Consider the following 21,186-nt stretch of genomic DNA (forward strand, 5'->3'; position numbering starts at 1 on the left):
TCACTTTAACTAAAAAAACGTACATTTCTATACCTTAAAGCCCATGATGAAGACGCTGAGTGTGTCCAGCACAGTCAGGCAGACCTCCGTTGAGACGTTAGCCTCCAGGAGACACGCGTCAGCATCACCATAGCTATATGCTGAAGATGAAAAGACGCAAAATAATTGTATAATTTATTTAATAACTAAACAGACCAGAACTGATAAGTTGCATTGACCATTAGGACCATAAGCGTTGCTGCTAGAGCATTGCATACCATTGCAAAACATTGTGGGTTCGATTCCCAGTGAACAACACAGATACTGATAACACTGTGAAAGTTGTTTTGGATAAAAGCGTTGAAAAAAATACATAAATGCAATGTAACGAAATGGCACAGGTGTTTAAATATGGCCCATAACACTTGAGATGGTCAATGCATGCGTGTGTGCTAATATTTCTTACTGTGGTTAAAAGTGTGTGCGTTCTCCAGGTTGCCCAGCTGGTGTAAGCGCGTGTGCACGACGCTCCCTCTGTTACGAGAGACAGGAAGAGTCAAAGACTTCCTGTCCGGAGCCAAAAACCCCACCCCCTCCTGGCTTCTGAGGGAAAAGTAAAGCTTTTATGAGAGGTCTAGTGAGCTGTCAATCATATCAATTAAAAATACTGCTCACACTTTAGGTGTCTTCAACTACTATGTACTTACATAAGAACACGTTGACTCTATGTAATTCCACTCTTGACCCTAGCCCTGACCAAAAGTCAACCCCTAAACCTACCCTGAACAACACACGTGTACACAATAAGTACAATGTAATAAATGATTTCTATGTAGGTACAGTAGTTAAAGACACCTTATGTAAAGTGGGACCAAATACTTGTGTAAAGGAGCACTAAGTACTTTTTGTCTGCCATGGAAAGTGATCTGTTTAATGCAAATGACCTATTTCTAGGCCACTGTTACAGTATGTCTTTATCTCATGTGCATCATTTTAAACATATTTGTTAAAAGTACTCATCATTTATTTTACAGAGTGTTACTTAGTGCACCCTGTACCCATTACCCATCAAGCTCTGATGTGTAACACTATAGATGAATCATATATATATATATATATGCCACAAAGTTGCACCTCTATTCCTGCTTTCGAAAGGTTTATGAAAAAAGTTAACAAATTATCCATGCATAGGCTACACATTCAACATTAGATGGTACACGCTACAGTAAGTAATGCAAGTGAGGTTCATACAGTGCTTTAGATGCTTTTGTGTTTGTTAGTTATAGGACTGGTCGTCTTTTGATCAGACAACAGGAGACAATAGTGGCTGAAGTTTAGAGACAGGTTACAGAAGATGGGTGGGTTATGATGATGTCACACATGTAAAAAGCTGAATCCATGCAGACGTTGCTGATATGCCATTGAGATTCAACATTAAGCCAGTTTTAACATTATGTTTAGATATTTTACTTTAATAACTTTTTATTATTAATTAATATGGAAATTGAATTTATACCATCCACAGATGTCAACAATTTAACATCAAGATACTAGAAATATTGTTTATGTATGTATATGAATGGAAGTTCTTTTGCACTGATTTGGGTGACAATTTTCAAGTACAGTACAAAATATTTTATTTGTGGTTTTTATCCTTACACCTGCCTGAACAAACACTTTATTTGGAATTTGGATGGTCTGTAGGTAAACGCTGTTTTTGTGCTAAGATTAATTTATTTGAATAATATGGGAGTTAAGCTGGTATCAAAAAAGGGTAACACTTTACTTGAAGAGGTGTGCATAAGACTGACATGACACGTGTCATGAACATGAAGGAGATTTTATGCACGTTTAGATAACAAGTGTCATTTGATCAATTATGTCATTTTTAATACAAAGATGACATTGTTTGAGATGTCTTTGTTATGACAACTTGACATAAACCAATACAACATAACCTGTCATAAATCTGTCATAAACATGACATAGCATAATAATTATCAAACTTAAGAAACTACACTCTAAAAATGGGTGGGTTATTTTTGACAGAACACATGCTGGGTTAAAAATGACCCAATGTTGGGTTGTTGTTATGCAGCCATGGGGTAAATAACCCAGCAGTTGGGTTAAAACAACCCAACATTGGGTCAATTTTAACCCAGCATGTGTTCTGTCCAATATTTACCCAGTATGGGTCAAAAATAATCCAGCCATTTTTAGAGTGTACCCATCTTTATGGGTTAACATTACATTAGACTGTCATTTAAATGTCATTAAGCATTAATATTCTGTCAAATAGTTTTATAACAGCATCATGAATATTTCTCTTGACCTCAACTACAGTGGTACAAATTGAACTTGTCATTAAAATGTCAATAAGTGTTAATACTATGTTTAATACTTTTAAATACCTTAACAAAATGCAACAGACATGTCAAGAGATTATACTTACTTTTATGTATGTGCACAATACATAAAAAAATGACAATTAACAGACCTTGTTCTTCTTCACACAGAGGATTCTAAAATTTTCTGACATAGAAGAAAAACATTTTTTTTTAATTAATTTAATTAATTAATAAGTTTAATGTAATTAACTGTTTTTGCAGCAATATGGCCCAACACTGCACGGCTTAACCCAGTATTGTACTGTTTTCGTTTAATTTTATGTGAATCAGTCTCCAAATGTAATAAAATTTGATTTTATCAATTTTAATTATTATTATTATTATTAATAATAATATTATTGGATGATTATTTTATTTCTCTAATACCTAAAGGAAACCTAAAAACCCATTATGAACTGAAGAATATTTATGACACTGTTATAAAACTATTTGTCAGAGTATTAACACTTAATGACATTTGAATGGCAAGTACAATTTGTATCTGTCAGGATCCTGCCAGATCCTTGTTTGTATATAGGTCTAGTAAGCATGGCAGGGTTCTGACAGTACAATGTTCTATATGGGAGATGCATGGTTTTAGTATTGATTTATTCTGACCACGCATTTCCCGGGTCTCGTCACTTTTTACCCGGTCCCTTACTTGTGGTTCGTTTCAGGTGTTTGTAATTTATTTTCTCCCTATTTAAGAGTCCTTGGGCCCTATTTTAACGATCTAAGCGCATTGTCTAAAGCGCACAGCGCAACGTCTAAATGGGCGTGTCCGAATCCACTTTTGCTAATTTAACGACGGGAAAAATCGTTTTTGCGCCGAGCGCATGGTCGAAAAGGGTAGGTCCTATTGTAATGGGAGTATTTTGGGCGTAACGTGCAGTAAACCAATGAGAGTCACAGCTCTCATTCCCTTTAAAAGCAAGGCGCGCGGGCGCTATGTCTAATCCCTATTTAGATGACGAACTTTGTAAACTGAAAAACTAAGCGGAGGTAGAAGATCCCCAGTTTAAGATTAATGTTAAATAATTGTGTTGTTTTTCCCTTATATTGAAATTGTTATTTTTTATTAAAACCTTTAAACCCGTTTTCTTTTAGTCATGGAAGTAAAAAGCAGGCTTGTAATTGCTTTAAATGTATGGCTATCATCAAAACATAATTTACAAGTATGTAAGATAAGGTTTGTACTCTAAAAATACTTTATTTGTAACAAACAGGGGATAATGAAATTACAAACGGCTCTCCTCACGTTTCAGCACTTTGGACAGCGTTTTTTTTAGCAAAGAATTTTTTTAAGCATTACTTACAAATGTTTCTCATCTCGCCATATCCACAGGTAGGTCTACATCATATAAAATAAATCCGTGAGGTAGCATTAAAAAAACATTTAAAAACAGACGCATTTGTTTAAAGCAAAGCCTTTATTTACTTATCAGGCTGCAGGTAAAGCAGCTCTCATAACGTCTCATAATCAGTCCTCATTTATAAATATGTCCAAGAGACTCAATAATAATCTCTTAAATTCAATCCTTTAATCTTTCATATTTAAAAGCATTTTCTTGCTGCTGCGCATTTATGTACTTTGTGATAAGCAAACCCGCGTTGTCCTCCCGTTTATAGGCGCATATTACTAATGCGCTCTTTAAATAACATAAAACATATTGCGCCATTGACTTTAGACTTTAGACCAGGTTTTTGTTGGTCAATGGGGTAGTCTATTTTAGTGGCCTCAAAATAGCAACGCGCCAACAATGCGCCTGAACACACCTCGTTTTTCAGACCAGAACGCCCATGGGCGCAAAGGGGGCTCAAATGCATTTGCTATTTAAACAACGCGGCGCTAAACGTGAAAATTAGGGTGGAAACTAGCGAAAGACACTTGCGTCGCGCATTGCGCTGCATTGCGCCGGGTGTAAGATAGAGCCCCTTGTGTTTGATATTCTTCACTCGTGCGTTGTCCTACTACCTGTGAGTCCTGTGATCTTATGCGTAGTCTAGTTTTGTACTGTTGTGTGTTCAAGTTTAGTTTTATATATTGTGCCAAGTTTAGTGGTTTTTCTGTTTTAGTCTTGTTGCCCTGTTTAATGTTGTTTGCCTCCACGTGGGCCTTTGTTTTCTTGTTTTGTATATTGAAGTGTCTTTTATTTAACCCCTCATCGTCTGCGTTTGGGTTCACGTCCTGAAATCCCTGACAGAATCACTGGTAAAAAGTGGTCAGTTATGTTGTTGTCATGACAAGTTATGATGTATTGGTTAATGCCAAGTTGCCATAACAAAGGCATCTCATATCTCAAAGGCAACTATTGCATCAAAAATGACATCATTGAACAAATTACACTTGTCAGTAGATGTGATGATATAAGCCTATTGGTGTATTCTGTTAGCACTTTAAATCTGTAGTTCTCATCTTTAATGGACACCAAACATGCAGTTCATAAACAGACATAACTGCCCAAAGAGACACTGTTAAAACGCACAAAATGATGGAAATGTGTGGAAATTATTTACCAGCACACAAAACAATATGTGAGTTTGTAAGTGGAAATAAGTCAGCATGCTGTTAGTAAAAGCCACTCAAAAGCACACAGCTCTTACCCTGTTCAGGGGTGCCAGGATGCTACAGTATCACTGACTAACTGAACCCTCGCCCGCATTTCAGCCAAATAAACGTATACAGTATACACATAAAGGAGTGGAGTCATTTGAGGTTGTGTAAGAAAGAGTGAGAGAAAGAGAAGAAGAGTGGTTGTGTTGCATTTGCATTTGAGCATACTTGTTTTTTAATATTTCATAAACAGATATTCCTGTTAAATATTCCTGTTTTCCTGCAAATATTATCGACTATTCACTATTCAATATCCCAAAATAAGAAAATAAAGAAGAATTTCTTTTTTACCTGGCAATGAATCTTTTGCCCATATACCTGAACTGATGCAGACACACTCTGTATGTGAGAGAGAGAGATGAGTGCTCAGTATTGAGTTACAGGATCTCAGTATTTTTATACGGTGATGTGATTAGTGTTGCACTGGATGACTTACTCTACTAAAGTGAAAAAGTCCATCAGTTCAGAGGTTGTGGCTTTGTTCCAGTATGTAAATAAAGCATCTGAAAAAAATCAAAAGTGCAAAAATATACAGTATAAGGCAAGCTAGTGTGTAGTTTAAAAAAGAAAAACCTTTCACCATGCCTTATTTATTTTTTTGTCATTTACAGTATATATTTTTATTACTCATGTCATATATACATAAATATATAAATCTTTTAAAAATATATGAAGAGTTTGGTTCCAAAACGCAATAAATCCATTTTGACAAATTTTGGTAAAAACGTGTTTTCTATACCAAGAAAGTGACAAGATGAAAACAACTATTTTCTGTTACAAACTTTCACACAGCATCTTTAGGTTATAAAAACATAAAAAATTCAAATCCATAAGTTGATTTTCAAAGATTTATCATAAAAACGGATTATTTTTTCCACAAAATGCAATAAATCCATGACAAGTTTTTATTCAAAATGCTATAAATCTATTGAATCAATAGCCTATATAAATGTGCATTCATCTTTGCCATGTTATATTCATTTAGTTGACTAGTTGTACACACTAATTAAAAATATAAACATTAATGTCATTAATCAAAACACTTACTTTGTCATATTAAGATCACTGTCATTGCGGTTACTTGACGTCTTCGCTTAACGTCTTTCACAGCGATCGACTGTAAAATGTTTTTGGTCCTGCTCGATTTTCGTTGACTTTGAGTAAAATTATGTAAAGTTTTTCATAAGATCCTCTGGGGTCAATGTGTTAGCATGAGAAGCTTGCTGTCGGGAGAACAAGCACCCGTCTCCCGAGTGCCTCTCAGGGAAATTATTAGCTGTTGATGGCTTACGTTTCTTTCCCATCACAGAAAACCATCACAGGTTTATCAATGCAATTAAAGTATTATTTTGTTTTGTTTGTTGATCACGTAGTACAAAGTAGATGAGGAAAACTAGGACTCCGTGTACTACGCGCGTCCGCCATTGTTTGTTTACATTGCGTGAACGGTGGGCTGTAATATCAGAAATGGAGTTATTGCGTTCTGTAAAAAAGTGGGAGTGGCGTTTGTCGCATTTTGGGAAAAAAGGGAGAAAAGATGACAGAATAACACGGCGGATATTGGATTTTGCGTAAAATTAAGAATTTACTTTTAACTACTGACCTGATATAATGCTGATTTTGGCAGTAACTCATTTTTTTCAAAAATGGCGTTTATTGCGTTTTGGAACCAAACTCTTCATATATTGTCACTGTTTTATTTACATTTTATTTTTCTTTAAAGTCGCAATGAAATTAAAATGAAAAACTATATATATATACAGTTGTGTTCAAAATTATTCAACCCCAACTGAAATTGATTGTTTTGGCCGGTTTGACATTGATTTTGATCATTCAGTCATCCTGCTTACAATTACATCAAAGAGGCATGTGTAGGTCAGACAAATATAACATAACATTTATAATGAAATAACCACAAATGTCTTTTCTGTGCTCACATCATTATCAGTTTTATTCAACCCCCAAGTGACATTCAATCTTAGTACTTAGTACAACATCCCAGCGGGCATTTGATGTCAATTTAACATCAATTTGACATCAAACATTGACGTCAAAATTACGTCACAGAATAGGTCAAAAATGAAAGTCATTTTGACGTCAAAGTGTCAATGTCAATTTGATGTCAAGATTTTGACCTCTGCTGATGTCATTTTGATGTCAATTCTACATCTATTTGACATCAGGATGTTATGATGTTGATGTTATTTTAATGCTATTTTGATATTCCAGCCGGCATTTTAACGTTGATTCACCATTGAATTTTATCTTTTATAGATAAAAACACATTCTTTCAAACAGTTTCCAGTTAGTAGTGCAAAAGTGGAATATTCCAAATATAAAGTAAAATCATAAAATAAGAAAACAAAATCATGTTTAAAAGTCATTTTATTTATTACTGCAAATATGAATTTTGTTGTTGGCTTAGTTGACAGTCTTTTTATGGTTACCACCACCCATCCATTCTGGCTTATGCACTTAAAATATGATGACAGCATCTAAAGAGGAAAAACAAACCACATGTTATTCCGTTGTCAAAAATGCTATGTTTTTTAGCCCATGTATAATTTTTTTTTATTGCACATTAAGGCAAGATGTGTGGGTAACACTTTATTATAATGTTCATTAGTTAACATTAGTTCTGGTATTAACTAACATCAACAAACCATGAGCAATACATTTGTTACAGTATTTATTAATCTTTGTTAATGTTAGTTAATAGAAATAAAGCTGTTCATTGTTTGTACATGTTAGTTCACAGTGCATTAACTAACATTAACCAAATTTTAATAAAGTATTAGTAATTGTTGAAATTAACATTAATAAAGATTAATAAATGCTGTATGATTGCAGTTCATCATTAATTCATGTTAACTAATGTAGTTAACTAATATTAACTAATGAACATTATTTTAAAGTGTTACCAATGTGTGTTCTTTAATGGTCTGACTAAAAACATAGCATAACTGTCTGATGAAGGAAGAAAGCTGTTGTGTTTACAAATGTGACAATGAGCTTTAATTAAGATAATCTACAGTGCATTCAGAAAGTATTAACACCCCCTTCACTTTTCAATGTTGTTATGTTGTTGCATGATACTTCAATTGTTTACATTTTTTTCTCATAAAATTGATTTTTAAAACGTTTGCAAATGTATGAAAAAAGAAAAACTGAAATATCCTTTTTACATTATACATATTCAGACCCTTTGCAACAATACCTGGAATTTAGCTCAGGTGTCTCCTATTGGTCTTGATGTTTCTACTAGGGATGCTCCGATCGATCGGCCACCAATCGGTATCGGCCGATAATGGCATTAAATGACTCGATCGGTGCTCGCTAAATCTGCCGATCTCATAAACCGATCTTTCTGTTTACTTTTGTCATCAAAAGGATCCTGAATGCGGCGGCAATTAAAGACATTTTTTACGTAGCGCGAGCATTTTTACAACCTGTTGCTCATGTGCAGCGTGCAGATTTGTATGTCTCTCTTTGCCTTTACAGAGATATGCGTATTTACCGGAGGACGCGCTCCGGTAAACAGCGCGAGGCGTCTTCACATCCCCATCAAACAGCGTATACAACACATATCTATCACGGACAATTGCATCCTCATGCCAAAAGTTTCTTATTTGCATGCGTCTTAAAGTTTTGAGCGTTTCAACTTTTATTTTCCTCACAGCTGCTTGTCTGCGTTCAGCCGCCGCCCACACACACTGCAGCCTGTCATCAGTGCACGTGAACAGAGCGATCTCTGTCAAGTCTTAAAGCTACAGTAACCTAATTCATCTCTCAATAAAATCACTCTCTGCTCTTGACTAAAGAATTTTTAAACTTCATACGAATGCGTGTATATTACAGTATACAGTCTATGAAGTGTTTTATTTTCAGTACTTTTAGGAGACATAAGCCTTTTTAAAGCCATATAAAATTTCTCTTTGCAGAATAAATATTTGTTGTGCTTATTTATTTGAGTCTCTATTAAAACAATAATATACCTAATTACTGCAAGTAATATAACAAAGGCAACATCCGTGGTATTATTTTATTTAGAAAGATTGTAACAGTTACAGTCATCAAAGAGCTTGCATATCAGCTTAAAAAAAATCGGTATCGGAATCGGTATCGGCCGATCACGAAGATTACAAATCGGTGATCGGTATCGGCTGCAAAAATCCTGATCGGAGCATCCCTAGTTTCTACACCTTAAAGGGTTCTGATGAACACAAAGATATTTTGAGGAATGTCTGTAACCAAACTGACCAGAAGCACCATTGACTTCCATAGCAGGATAAAAGAATACTATGGAAGTGAATGGTGCTTCTGAACGGTTTGGTTACAAACAAATCCAGGTGTTGCAAAGTTTGCTGCATCCTACCCAAAAAGACCTGAGGCTGTAACTGCTGCTTCAAAAGGTGCGTTAACTAAGTACAGAGTAAAGGGTCTGAATACTTGGGTGATATTGACTTTATATTTTTACCGCCCCAAATTTAGATGCTAAACAAAGCAAACATTGACTGTTTGCCTTATGTGTGGGTCAAACAGCCTCTTGTGCAGTCATGCAGTCACTTACCAATGAAAGCTAAGATGGACTCCAGACCTTCTGGACTGTCTGTGAGAGACTTCAAACTCAAACCAAACCAGCAAGGCATCACGTTGGCAGACACCCCTACCTGATCAAAAATTTTTGATTAGGAGATGTTCTTGTCCTATTTTTAATACACATTTTACAAACTTACCACAGATAATCTGGCAAAGCAAAGACTTATGAAACAGCATCTTCCCAAATCTCCTCTTCAGGCTCATCTTGGCTATCATGGCATTTAATAAAGTCCTTAAAAAAACATATTTCATTAGTACAGAAACATACAAAAAACTGGCCCAAGTACAACTATTAAAAATAAAGAATGTTTCCATTTTTTGTCACGGGACACCATTATTATTTACTTACTTTTTGAGGGGTACAGATTTTGGCATCTGGAAAGACACATGACTTCACCAAGTTGCACGGTGATCTGCCTACAATAAAACACATAATAAAATAAAAAAACAAGTCATAGCCCCTTTTAACATAAATTGTGAAATACAAAACACTGCATCTTAATTATTAGGATAACTAGAATTTTATCTGAATACAATCCAAAACAAGTACAAAATATATTGTAAGGTTCCATTACAACATGGTAGCTTGGTGGTGGATTACAATGGTTGGTGGTAACTTTAATTTTATAACTCATGGACATAGCCATCATTTTAAAAGTGATGATTAGAGCCATAATACATATGGTAAAGTGCGGCCTGCGGTTGGCTTGAACTGATTTTGCCAAGTGGTTGATGTCCTCAGGGCAACATATTGTGTTGACCCAAGGACAACAATTTTCTAAATAAAACCTAAACCCACCTCAAACCCCAACCCTAACCAAACCCTAAAATCAGATGGACATGATAAGTGAAAAACAATGGTCTAGAAACAGCTAATCCTGGTTGTAAGCTTAAACTTAAAACAAACTTTAAATTTATTTCTGAAATCTGATTGGTTGATTGAAATGTTGTCCCAAGGTCAACATAATGTTGCCCTGAGGACATCAACCACTTGGCAAAATCAGGAGAGCCCTGCGGTTGCGTGCACGTCACAAACTATGAAAAAATATAAAGTACAATCTCCCCCAGCGAGATATCTTCAAGTTTGTGTGAACGCAAACAGCCAGGAGATTCAGAGTTAGAGCGCTATTTGCAACTGATATCAGTGATGACCCGCTAGCTTTCGAGCAGAACAAAGGCAAAATATTCTTTCTTGGTCACTCAAGGTTGTGAAAAAGTATCAATCTGCGTTACCCGTACACCATCAGAACATGTTTTTAGTGCTGCTGGAAACATTATAACCCCAATAAGGTTTCTCACTTTTTGTTTCATGGTTTGAAGTGCTACAATAAACACACACATAGGCGCCAATCCCGTGGGTGCTCAGAAGCTCGGCTCTAGCACCCAGCAAAATGGCAAAGCACATATGCTCAGTTTATTCACATTAAAGGTACGGTTTTCCCTGATCGCAACTTTAGTTAGTGTGTAATCTTGCTGTTTAAGCTAAGGTATTATTTATGCTCTAAGTTCACTGCCAAGCAATATATTCCCCTTTCAAACTGTCATGGAGTGACTTTTATCGGCGGAACGAAAAGGGCGAAGATCCTTCCGCCCGCATGAATTTTAATGAAACACCAGGTCGGTTCCGGCCAACTCCGGGCAAACAAATCGAGGATAAGAAGGATCAGGTGTGTTAAAGCAAGTGTGGCGATCAATGATTGGGCTTTGAAGAGGAGAGGAGGCCCATAAAAAGGGCGTGAAAGAAACTGAAGGAGAGCAGTTGTTCCACGAGTTCGCTTTGGGAGCCCGCTGGATTGTTGTGAAAGGGGGCGGGTGAGGGCAAGCCGGAAAAACGAAAGGAAGAGTAAAGACAAGCATCTGGATGAAGGAAGCCAATGGCAGATGAAAAGTAGCCTTCAACGAAGGAGTGAAAAGCCACGTTTGTTCCGGCGTTCGCGGAAGAGCGAAGCGGGTGCTCGTTTTCCGTCGATCGCTGTGTGTGAAGCGGAGGTCTATGGTGTGTTTGGAGAGACATCTTTTGTGTGGATTCGAGGCTGGGCGAAATTAAGACGGGAGAATTGGGCTGAAATAAAGACGGAGATAAGTGCTGAACTCATTTATACTGCAGTGATGTGCTGTTGATTCTACTGTGTATGTTGAAGGAATCTTATATGTCGAAAGGATGGAGGAGTCTGCATAAACAAGGCCCTGGATGGTTGGGACATCTGTAAGGAAAAAGGGAAGGAGTAGTTAAAGGAACAGTGCGATACGTTGGAGTTTGTCTTGTTATCACTCTGTCACTTGCAATATTAACCATACTGTCCTCTTAGTTTGTCTTTGTCCCTGATTGATTGTGTTAGCCCCCAGCTTGTTGTGAAAATTCATTGACACATTGGAGTCGGCCGAGGAAGGAAAGGGCTCAAGTAGTCGTGGCCTTGACGTTTACATATGGTTGTCTTCTGCCTTAGTCATCGAACGATACAGGACTCTGAACACGGCCCAACGGGTGACCCTGACCTTCATCACCGTGAGTGCGTGGAGTGCGGTGGGTGATTATTTTGTGAGAGTGTACACTTGGATTTTTGGAGTGCTGTGTATTGTCAGTGTTGTCAGCAATCACTTCCCAGGTTGAAGAAAGAGACCTGTTTCCAAAGAGCAGAGTGGTGGCACTGGACAGCTGTCTTTTATTCCTATACGACTGGGACCAATTCAACTGCCCCCGCCTGTGGTGGCGCCTCGACTGTAGCAAGTAAGGCTGGGCTGTGAACATTGTGTTCGACATCTGCAGAGGGAGAGCTTGTATCTATCTATTTGTGGTGGGGAAAAAGTGTACTTACTGTTGTTGTGTATAACTATACACGTGTCGAGTGTTTCCAGATGTCAATCTATGTCCATATCTTCTGCCTGGTTGTCTGAAAGAAAGTTGAGGTGAAGTGGCTGGCCCCGCTCTTGTAGCACGCTGTACCGTACGACCCCCCACCTCCATCTACCTACCTCTGTGACCCCATCTAGTGGGTGCGTTTGTCTAAACAACAAAGCCGCCTCACCCGGTGCCTCTATCTGCCCCTTTCCTGCCTGAAGTCGGCGCCTAAGTGGTCGTCGTAAGTCTGTTCGAGAGAGGAAGACTAGAAGTCGTTGTATGCCTATACGTCTGCTCCAACCACCAGAGTGTCAAGAAGGATAAGCCTTGTACATCCGCCCATTCCCTTGCCAGTAAGTTCAAGTTGCAAAGCTACATACCAGTGTACCCACCTGTATACCTCCCTGTATCCCTAAAAGCCCAGTGTACTTACCTGTATACTCCCCTGTGTACGCCCAAAGCTACCTACCAGTGTACTTACCTGTATACCTCCTTGCACGCCCAAAGCTACTCACCAGTGTACGCACCTATATACCTCCCTCTACGCCTAGAGCTACTCACCAGTGTACTCACCTGTAGACCTCATTGTACGCCCGAAGCTACTTACCAGTGTACTCACCTGCATACCTCCCTATACGCCCAAAGCTACTTACCAGTGTACTCACCTGCATACCTCCCTGTACGCCCAAAGCCACTTACCAGTGTACTCACCTGTATACCTCCATGTACGCCCGAAGCTGCAAGCCCAGTGTACTTACCTGCTTACTTACCAGTGTACTTACCTGTATCTTTCCTTCTGAGCTCAGGAAAAGAGGCTAGAAACATTCACTTGTAGTTCACCTGTGAGACGCAAAGAGAGGAAGCCGGGAAGACTTACCTGTAGTTCACGTGAAGACGAAGAATGAGGGAAAGTCAGGAAGACTTACCTGCAGTCCACGTGAAGAGTCAGAAGTGACTCGGATCACTGTTCCCTCAGTTCCAGAAAGCTCACCATTTTTAGAACCCTTCCCCTTTTCCCTGTTTTTAATTAAATAAAGACTGTTACATTTTATTCCTCTTGTCTGTTTGGTCATTGGGGCATTTTGGGACGTCCTCGGGGTGGAAACAGAAGGAGGAGCATGACCCGCGACAGGGGCGGTCCGCTCCGCTCCCACCTGTGACAAAATCCTACAGCAAACGGCCAGTTTGTACTACAGCCCTCTACTTCCAAGTTGAATGATGAGCTTTGACTCACCTCTGCCCACAGGAACATGTCAGGCGTCAGCTAAGCTCAAATGGCTCTGGCTGCACAATTAATTACACACGATTACATTTCGTCAGTAAAGACAGTTCCTTGATAAGTAATAAATCACCATCAGCTACTTTCATATGAAGCGCCATTTACTACACAGACCCGTAGTTTACTGACAAAAGGGGAAATCATTGCCGATTATGAATGCAATATTTATTTCCCCTTTTGTCAGTGAACTATGGCTCTGTGTAGTAAATGGCGCTCCATCTGAAAGCAGCTGATGGCGATTTATTACTTATCAAGAAACCAGCTTTACTGACGAGATGCGTGTGACAATCACGCGCCATCAATCGTGCAGCCCTAGCTCTGGCTAAGCTAAGCTGCTGTCGAAACACACTAAACAAACTACACAAGCAGAACTCGTTACATAATTCTGAAGGAGGGACTTCATAGAACAAGGAAGACATCAGCCCGTTTTGAGGACAGTGAAAACAGCGCTATACAGTAAATTGTGTGAAAAATATTGCAGTGTTTCCGCTATATACATTCAACCGTGGCGGGCCGCCACACCTAAAACATCCCCGCCACGCCTGCGGATGTGTATAGAAGGGATACAGCAAACGAACTCTCGCCGGATGAGCACTGTTTTATCCTAATCCTTCACCCAAACCCAACTCTAAACACAAAATTTCCCAGGATTGTAGGATGTATTTGTATCTCATTTAGCCAGAGCCGCTGTTTTCATCCTAAAAATCCTACCTCCAAATCTAATTCTAAACTTTTCGGCATTTAATGTATCCCTTCTAGACAAAACCCACGGCGGCAGCTCGCAAAATAAATAAAGCTACCGAAATGTCCGCCCTGCCAGACTGGCTGTTTTAAAGAAATAAATTCCTTTCTGGATTCGCGTTGTTCACTCGCTTATAATAAAGAAATCTCTTAAAATATCATAATTTCCCCCATGGGTTTAGTTTCATGCACAAATAGATTTAAATCGACAGATGATGATTAGGCTACGTCTCTGTTTTGAGAAATAATAATAAAATAAATAAGCCTACACGAAATATGTTATAATTATCCGATTGACAATTAAAAAACTATTTGAGTTGCTGTTCTTTTTTGTGACGCGCTGTTAAACCAAAGCAGCAGAAAGCACTTCATGTTTTTAATGATTTTAAATAAGCACAAGGTTTTCTCCTTATTGTGAGTTTACACAAATAAAAAAAAATTTTTTTTTGTTTCGAATGTTATTTTACTTTTATCTGTATGGCAATAAATTAAGGGTAATTTAAGTTGCAAGGTCATCATGCGTATGCTTTTCACATGCGCATATACACCGACGCAGCGCAGGGCTGCGAGAAAAGACATGATTAAACTTTCGATTTAACATATTACAAGTTTTTTGGACATTCATTTGGAATCACTGTACTCATATTATCAACTTATCAGGCCATTAGTTATTCAGAATATAGGCTATAAACGCTGCGCGTCTTCTGTGCTTTAGATCGACAAAGTTTCACATTAGATAAGATGTTTGTTCAAAAACAAAAGGCTAAACACTGAATACTACTTAAATGCGACTGCAAGACATTTAGTCGAATCTGTTTGGAAGGAAACTTACATTATTCTTGTGGAAGAGACGGACGTTGGTAATAAAAACTTGAGGCAGACGGTGAGACGGTTTCATCTGTTTTCAGACAGCGGGATCAGGGTACCCGCGGGTAAACCACATAATATTTGATGTAACGGGTGTAATAATATTAACGTGTCATTTGCGTTGTAGATGCAGGTCGGGACTCAATAAGCAAGAGTAGGCTAAACTGCAGGTCTAACATCCAAGACCAAAATTCGACTCGATTCCGATAGGTTTTTAAATGGCTTATTTGTGTTTAAGCTCTGTCTGAAGAACGTTAAAGGTTAGCTGCGCGATTTGCGGTGTGACCGGGTCGGGCTCTTTATGTCAAACAGGCCGGGTGTGGAATGCTGGAATAAATTGCTGCTGATGTGGGATAGCTGGTCAGGTGTTCTGTCAATCACAGCGGTGCGCATTATCAAACAGGACTGTGCGTGACTTTGCAACAGCTCTGTAACGCTAAACATGAGCACGAACTTGCACACTACATTAAAACTACAATGAAAGATCCGTATGAAGCTATAAAACTTACGTATTTTTTAAGAAAATACAGTTTAGATCAAACATAGAAAAGCAATATGCTATAAATATAAGGAAACGTAAATGACAGCATGAAAATGATAAAAAATACATGTTAGTTTACTGTAGCCTATATTCTACATAAACATTTTTTATAACAAATAATTTACAATTTATAACATTTATAATCATCATGGGCGCCCCCTGCCGCCACAGCTGGAAAAAATCCTAGAGGAAACACTGTATTGTTTTTTACACACAAAACATGAACACAATCAAAAACACAGAAAAAACATTACCTTTAACTTTACAATTCGCATGTAAAATCACACGAAAACATGACTGCACTGCTTTCCACCTCTTCAAAGCTTTTGAGCGCTCCAGAGCACCTGGCGTCCAGTAAAGCTGGAGGTTGTGATGAGCACCCACCGGTGGAAAAAGAAATTGCCGCCTGTGAACACACACGTTTGTTAAGAAACATCATATATGATCTTTGTTTACATTTTTATTTTCAATATATATATATATATATGAAGAGTTTGGTTCCAAAACGCAATAAACGCCATTTTTGAAAAAAATGAGTTACTGCCAAAATCAGTATTATATCAGGTCAGTAGTTAAAAGTAAATTCTTAATTTTACGCAAAATCCAATATTCGCCGTGTTATTCTGTCATCTTTTCTCCCTTTTTTCCCAAAATGCGACAAACGCCACTCCCACTTTTTTACAGAACGCAATAACTCCATTTCTGATATTACAGCCAACCGTTCACGCAATGTAAACAAACAATGGCGGACGCGCGTAGTACACGGAGTCCTGGTTTTCCTCATCTACTTTGTACTACGTGATCAACAAACAAAACAAAATAATACTTTAATTGCATCGCTAAACCTGTGATGGTTTTCTGTGATGGGAAAGAAACATAAGCCATCAGCATCTAACAATTTCCCTGAGAGGCACTCGGGAGACGGGTGCTTGTTCTCCCGACAGCAAGCTTCTCATGCTAACACATTGACCCGAGAGGATCTTATGAAAAACTTTCCATAATTTTACTCAAAGTCAACGAAAATCGAGCAGGACCAAAAACATTTTACAGTCGATCGCTGTGAAAGACGTTAAGCGAAGACGTCAAGTAACCGCAATGACAGTGTTCTTAATATGACAAAGTAAGTGTTTTGATTAATAACATTAATGTTTATATGTTTAATTAGTGTGTACAACTAGTCAACTAAATGAATATAACATGGCAAAGATGAATGCACATTTATATAGGCTATTGATTCAATAGATTTATAGCATTTTGAATAAAAACTTGTCATGGATTTATTGCATTTTGTGGAAAAAATAATCCGTTTTTATAATAAATCTTTGAAAATCAACTTATGGATTTGAATTTTTTATGTTTTTATAACCTAAAGATGCTGTGTGAAAGTTTGTAACAGAAAATAGTTGTTTTCATCTTGTCACTTTCTTGGTATAGAAAACACGTTTTTACCAAAATTTGTCAAAATGGATTTATTGCGTTTTGGAACCAAACTCTTCATATACAGGGCCGTGCACAGACATTTTGAGGGGCAGTGGCCCAAACCAAAAAGGGGGCATGGGGGGCACAATTTATATGGTTTTAACAATATGATGTGTTATAGATTAGTATCAAATAATATAAGTGATTATAATGGAAAATAGACTTTATAACAAGATTTAGAGTGTGACAAAACTTTTTAATATTCTATACGATTTACGTGCTGAAGCTTTGAATCCATGTTTGCAATTTTGAACAGCTTTTGCAGCCTCCCTTCCAACTCTGCGGTTTTTTTTTAAACATTGTTTTTTATTTTTTGTCGACAAAGTGTGCCAACAACAGATAATTTGGTGTTATTTATATTAGATCTCATCGGGTACATTACTCATTAGACAATCACTGTAATTCTAAAAATGTTTGCTAAGTTAGCACTTTAAGACAGAGAGCAAATCATCCACAGAAATACAAAACATAGGAAAGCCGAGAGAGGTCATCCATATTTTTATTTTTGCTGCTTGTTTTCTCATGATCTCAAGATAACAAAAGTTGTTTTTTCGCTATCCAGATATAATCCAAATCCATAATGTAATTTCCTGTCCATAATATTTCATTTATTTTGAAGTGGACTGCTGATGCATATGTAGTCTTCGCCATTACCACGCGTAGCTAATTGTCGATAGACTTAATAAATAAAGTTTGATGTTCGTGAATTTAGGGACCATCTAAAGTGCACTGTACACGTTTCTATCTTCAATAGTATTTAACAGTTTATTTGAATAAATATAAAACATCTAAAAAAGTGTGCATTATAGTTGACAACCACGAACAATTTACAGTTGGTTTTGTGACTGTTTGTTGACTTTAAGTTATTCCATTTTAATGCTGTTTAGAGTAGAAACGTATATGGAGTACTTTAAAGACTGTCCCTAAATTCCTAAAATCAAATTAGTGGCAAATCTGTTTCATCTTGAGCGAATCCCTGATCTAAGTAAAATCTCATTTGTTCATCCATGCTAATTTAGCGAAATATGCTTTTGCTGTCTAAAAATTATGTTCTATTGAGTACACGTAAGCTTTAATCACATCACAAGAATACAACTTTTGTTATGTCGTCGAGATCACGAGAAAAGCTGCTGTTTTCTCGAGATAACGAGAAAATTAAGTAGTGATCACAAGCAAGCAAAAATAAATATAGAACACGACCTCTCTCGGCTTTAAACTACCACATTACTAATTAGCTCAACAACTGAGGTAATGTAATGAATCTACCCAAACTGTCGTCTTCGCCCTTCAAAGAGTGGACACAGAATGTGAGAGATGCTGCGGAGCGGGCGGGAAATCACGAAGTGGATTACCAGAAAAAGTGGATCTTTAGACGAGCGGTAACAGAACACTTTGACTGGGGTTGGCGAGAGGGGCACCTCAGCCGATAAGGGCAGAAGGGCAGTTGCTCTAGCCACCGGGCCATCCCCCTGTGCACGGCCCTGCATATATATATATATATATATATATATATATAAAAGATATATACCTCCCCCCTCACACAAACACATTATATAAACCACCGCACCACAGTGGTGAATTGGTGCATTACCAAGGCGGTGGTAAAATACTGTCACAGCCATAATAAAGATAAGACAGAAAGAAATGCTGTTATGTACACAACCACAAAGATCCATTTTGTCAGTCAATATGAAGCCCCTTTAAAACTTGCATCAACATCCACTCTGAACTATGAATTAACTTCTGTGTCTGTCTATTGAAAACGAAGGGTTTGAAACATGTATATACTATAGAGGGAATAGTGACATACAGAAGAAATTAAGTGCTGTGCTGAACAGTGACCATTGCATACCGAATTATTTTCTTATATTTTCCTAATGACAATGATAAACCAGTACTGAGAAACAAGTAGTAGCAGGTGTTTTTAAAAAGCTCACCTGTGAAGTTTCTTATGTTTGTGTGTCATCACGTTTCTGACCTGACAACTCTTGCTGTCTGTTTCTTGTTCAATCCTGACAACATATAAAAAAGTAAAATTAGTGCAATAGTAAAAGATAATTCTATAAATGATGACCTTTATCAGAATGTAATGCATACACTTGCATAATGCATTTAAGTATATACTGTAAAATATCAGGGTTAACATGTCACAACATTACCTGATCCAGACAGATGTAATGGCTGTTGATGCATTAAAATCTCAGCATTGACAAATCACCATCACTATGTTTACTTTGAAGGGCTCTGATAACAAAGACATTACAAAAGATTTATAAAAATACACTGAAAACAAGAGCACATTTATATATAACTAATATTTTCAAGATCCATTAAACGTGCTAATTATTCACCAAGAGAAGTAAGCAAAATAACACCATTACACTTGATTTCAATTCAAATAGCACATGCCAAAAACTTACACTGCTTGACTTTTTCTTACAAAGGAGTTAAGAGTCTATTCTCTGCTTTAAATCATGGATACAGCGCGAGCGACCGCAGGTACAAGCATAAGCGTGTGACGTAACGTGTGATTGCCTGATAAATGCAGTTATTGCAAATCCGCGAGCCATAAAACATCAACATATCATCTAACTTTAAGTATAAACACTTAATCAGTAACACGAAATTAAGCAAGCAGCATTAATTAACTGACCGCACTCATCCAGCTGCCGTGCTGCTCCTCTTTACAAATGACTGACAGAGGTGTCTGTGGCGCCTGTACCTCTCGGATAAACTGACTGAACTACGATATCAACGCTTTTCTACCGAACAGTTGTCCAAAAAGCCCTTACATGTATGTGCTTTTCTGAAGCAATAAACAACAATGTGGTTACGTTGATAACACCCGATATAATATTAATTGATTAATATTCATATTACAATCATATTAATGTAAGTTAACCGTAGTCCAATTTCGGCGGGAACATCCCGTGGAATAGCGAATCAACCATTATAACGGATACGTTCACAACTTACAGAAAAACACAATTAATTGGCATCGTGCTTTTTGTCATAAAACATTTTATGTGTGAATAAAATTATGTTACGCGTTTTAAACATTGACTTATTGACTTGATATTTCCTTACCTCGATGCACTTCTCGATGATCACGCAGACAGCCGTTAAACTCTCCAGTATCGTGTAATCTCGCGAGATTACCTCGCTTCTTTTTTGTCAGGATCAAACATTCCAAACTGACTTGTATGAATAAAACATATTAACGTCTTGATGTTATTTTATTATTAATGGTATTCTTCAAATTTATATTTAAAATGTTACATTTTAGACACTGTGATGAAATAATAATAATAAAAACAATAATAGTTTATTTGCACGTGTTTATTACATTTTTAACTCTCACCATTACAACTTTCAAGATGTTAAAAATGAGTCGCATTGATTTACAATGAATAATAAATATACTTTTTCAGACATTGTTTTGACATAAATTTAACATCAATTTGACATCTTATTTCCTGACATCAAATCAACATCAATTTAATGTCAATGATATTGACCTGAGATATAGGGACCACAAAAAACATGTCAGTTTGATACCTTTGTTGGGCCTCTTTACAACCACAAGGAAATAATTACAAAATATAATGAAAATATGCATATTCATGCACGTCATACATGGTGGTCAAAATCTTGACTATTTGTTGATGTCAAATTGACGTCAAGGTGCCCGCTGGGATCCTTTTACAGTTAAAACAGCTTTTAAACGTGAAGCATAGCTTGACACAAGTGTCTTGCAGCGATCTACGGGTATCTTCGCCCATTCATCATGGGCAAAAGCCTCCAGTTCAGTCACATTCTTAGGCTTGCGCACTGCAACTGCTTTCTTTAAGTCCCACCAGA

The 21,186-nt window shown here is 37.4% G+C and overlaps 1 protein-coding gene and 1 long non-coding RNA gene across 7 annotated transcripts in view; both read right to left on the minus strand.

The window, feature by feature from the left end:
- dock9b (dedicator of cytokinesis 9b) overlaps nucleotides 1-21,186 on the minus strand; it is a 153,186-nt gene that overhangs the window by 23,507 nt on the left and 108,493 nt on the right. For 4 of the 6 annotated variants that reach the window (XM_073870817.1, XM_073870815.1, XM_073870814.1 and 1 more), the window contains exons 36-39: nucleotides 5,417-5,483; nucleotides 5,272-5,319; nucleotides 446-582; nucleotides 34-140 (exon numbers count right to left, since the gene is read on the minus strand). In XM_073870817.1, coding sequence (XP_073726918.1) covers nucleotides 34-140; nucleotides 446-582; nucleotides 5,272-5,319; nucleotides 5,417-5,483 — 359 coding nt within the window. The remainder of the gene's footprint in view (nucleotides 1-33; nucleotides 141-445; nucleotides 583-5,271; nucleotides 5,320-5,416; nucleotides 5,484-21,186) is intronic. The other 2 variants (XM_073870819.1, XM_073870816.1) reach the window with 1 other exon arrangement.
- LOC141349103 (uncharacterized) lies at nucleotides 7,348-20,005 on the minus strand. The gene is made up of 7 exons (XR_012370825.1): nucleotides 19,746-20,005; nucleotides 19,485-19,569; nucleotides 19,263-19,337; nucleotides 9,929-9,996; nucleotides 9,717-9,811; nucleotides 9,551-9,650; nucleotides 7,348-7,475 (listed from the first exon to the last, which is right to left on the minus strand). It is a non-coding gene; the product is annotated as an uncharacterized lncRNA (long non-coding RNA).

The sequence above is a fragment of the Misgurnus anguillicaudatus genome, chromosome 8, assembly GCF_027580225.2.
Source record: "Misgurnus anguillicaudatus chromosome 8, ASM2758022v2, whole genome shotgun sequence".
In the NCBI taxonomy this organism is placed as follows: Eukaryota; Metazoa; Chordata; class Actinopteri; order Cypriniformes; family Cobitidae; genus Misgurnus; species Misgurnus anguillicaudatus.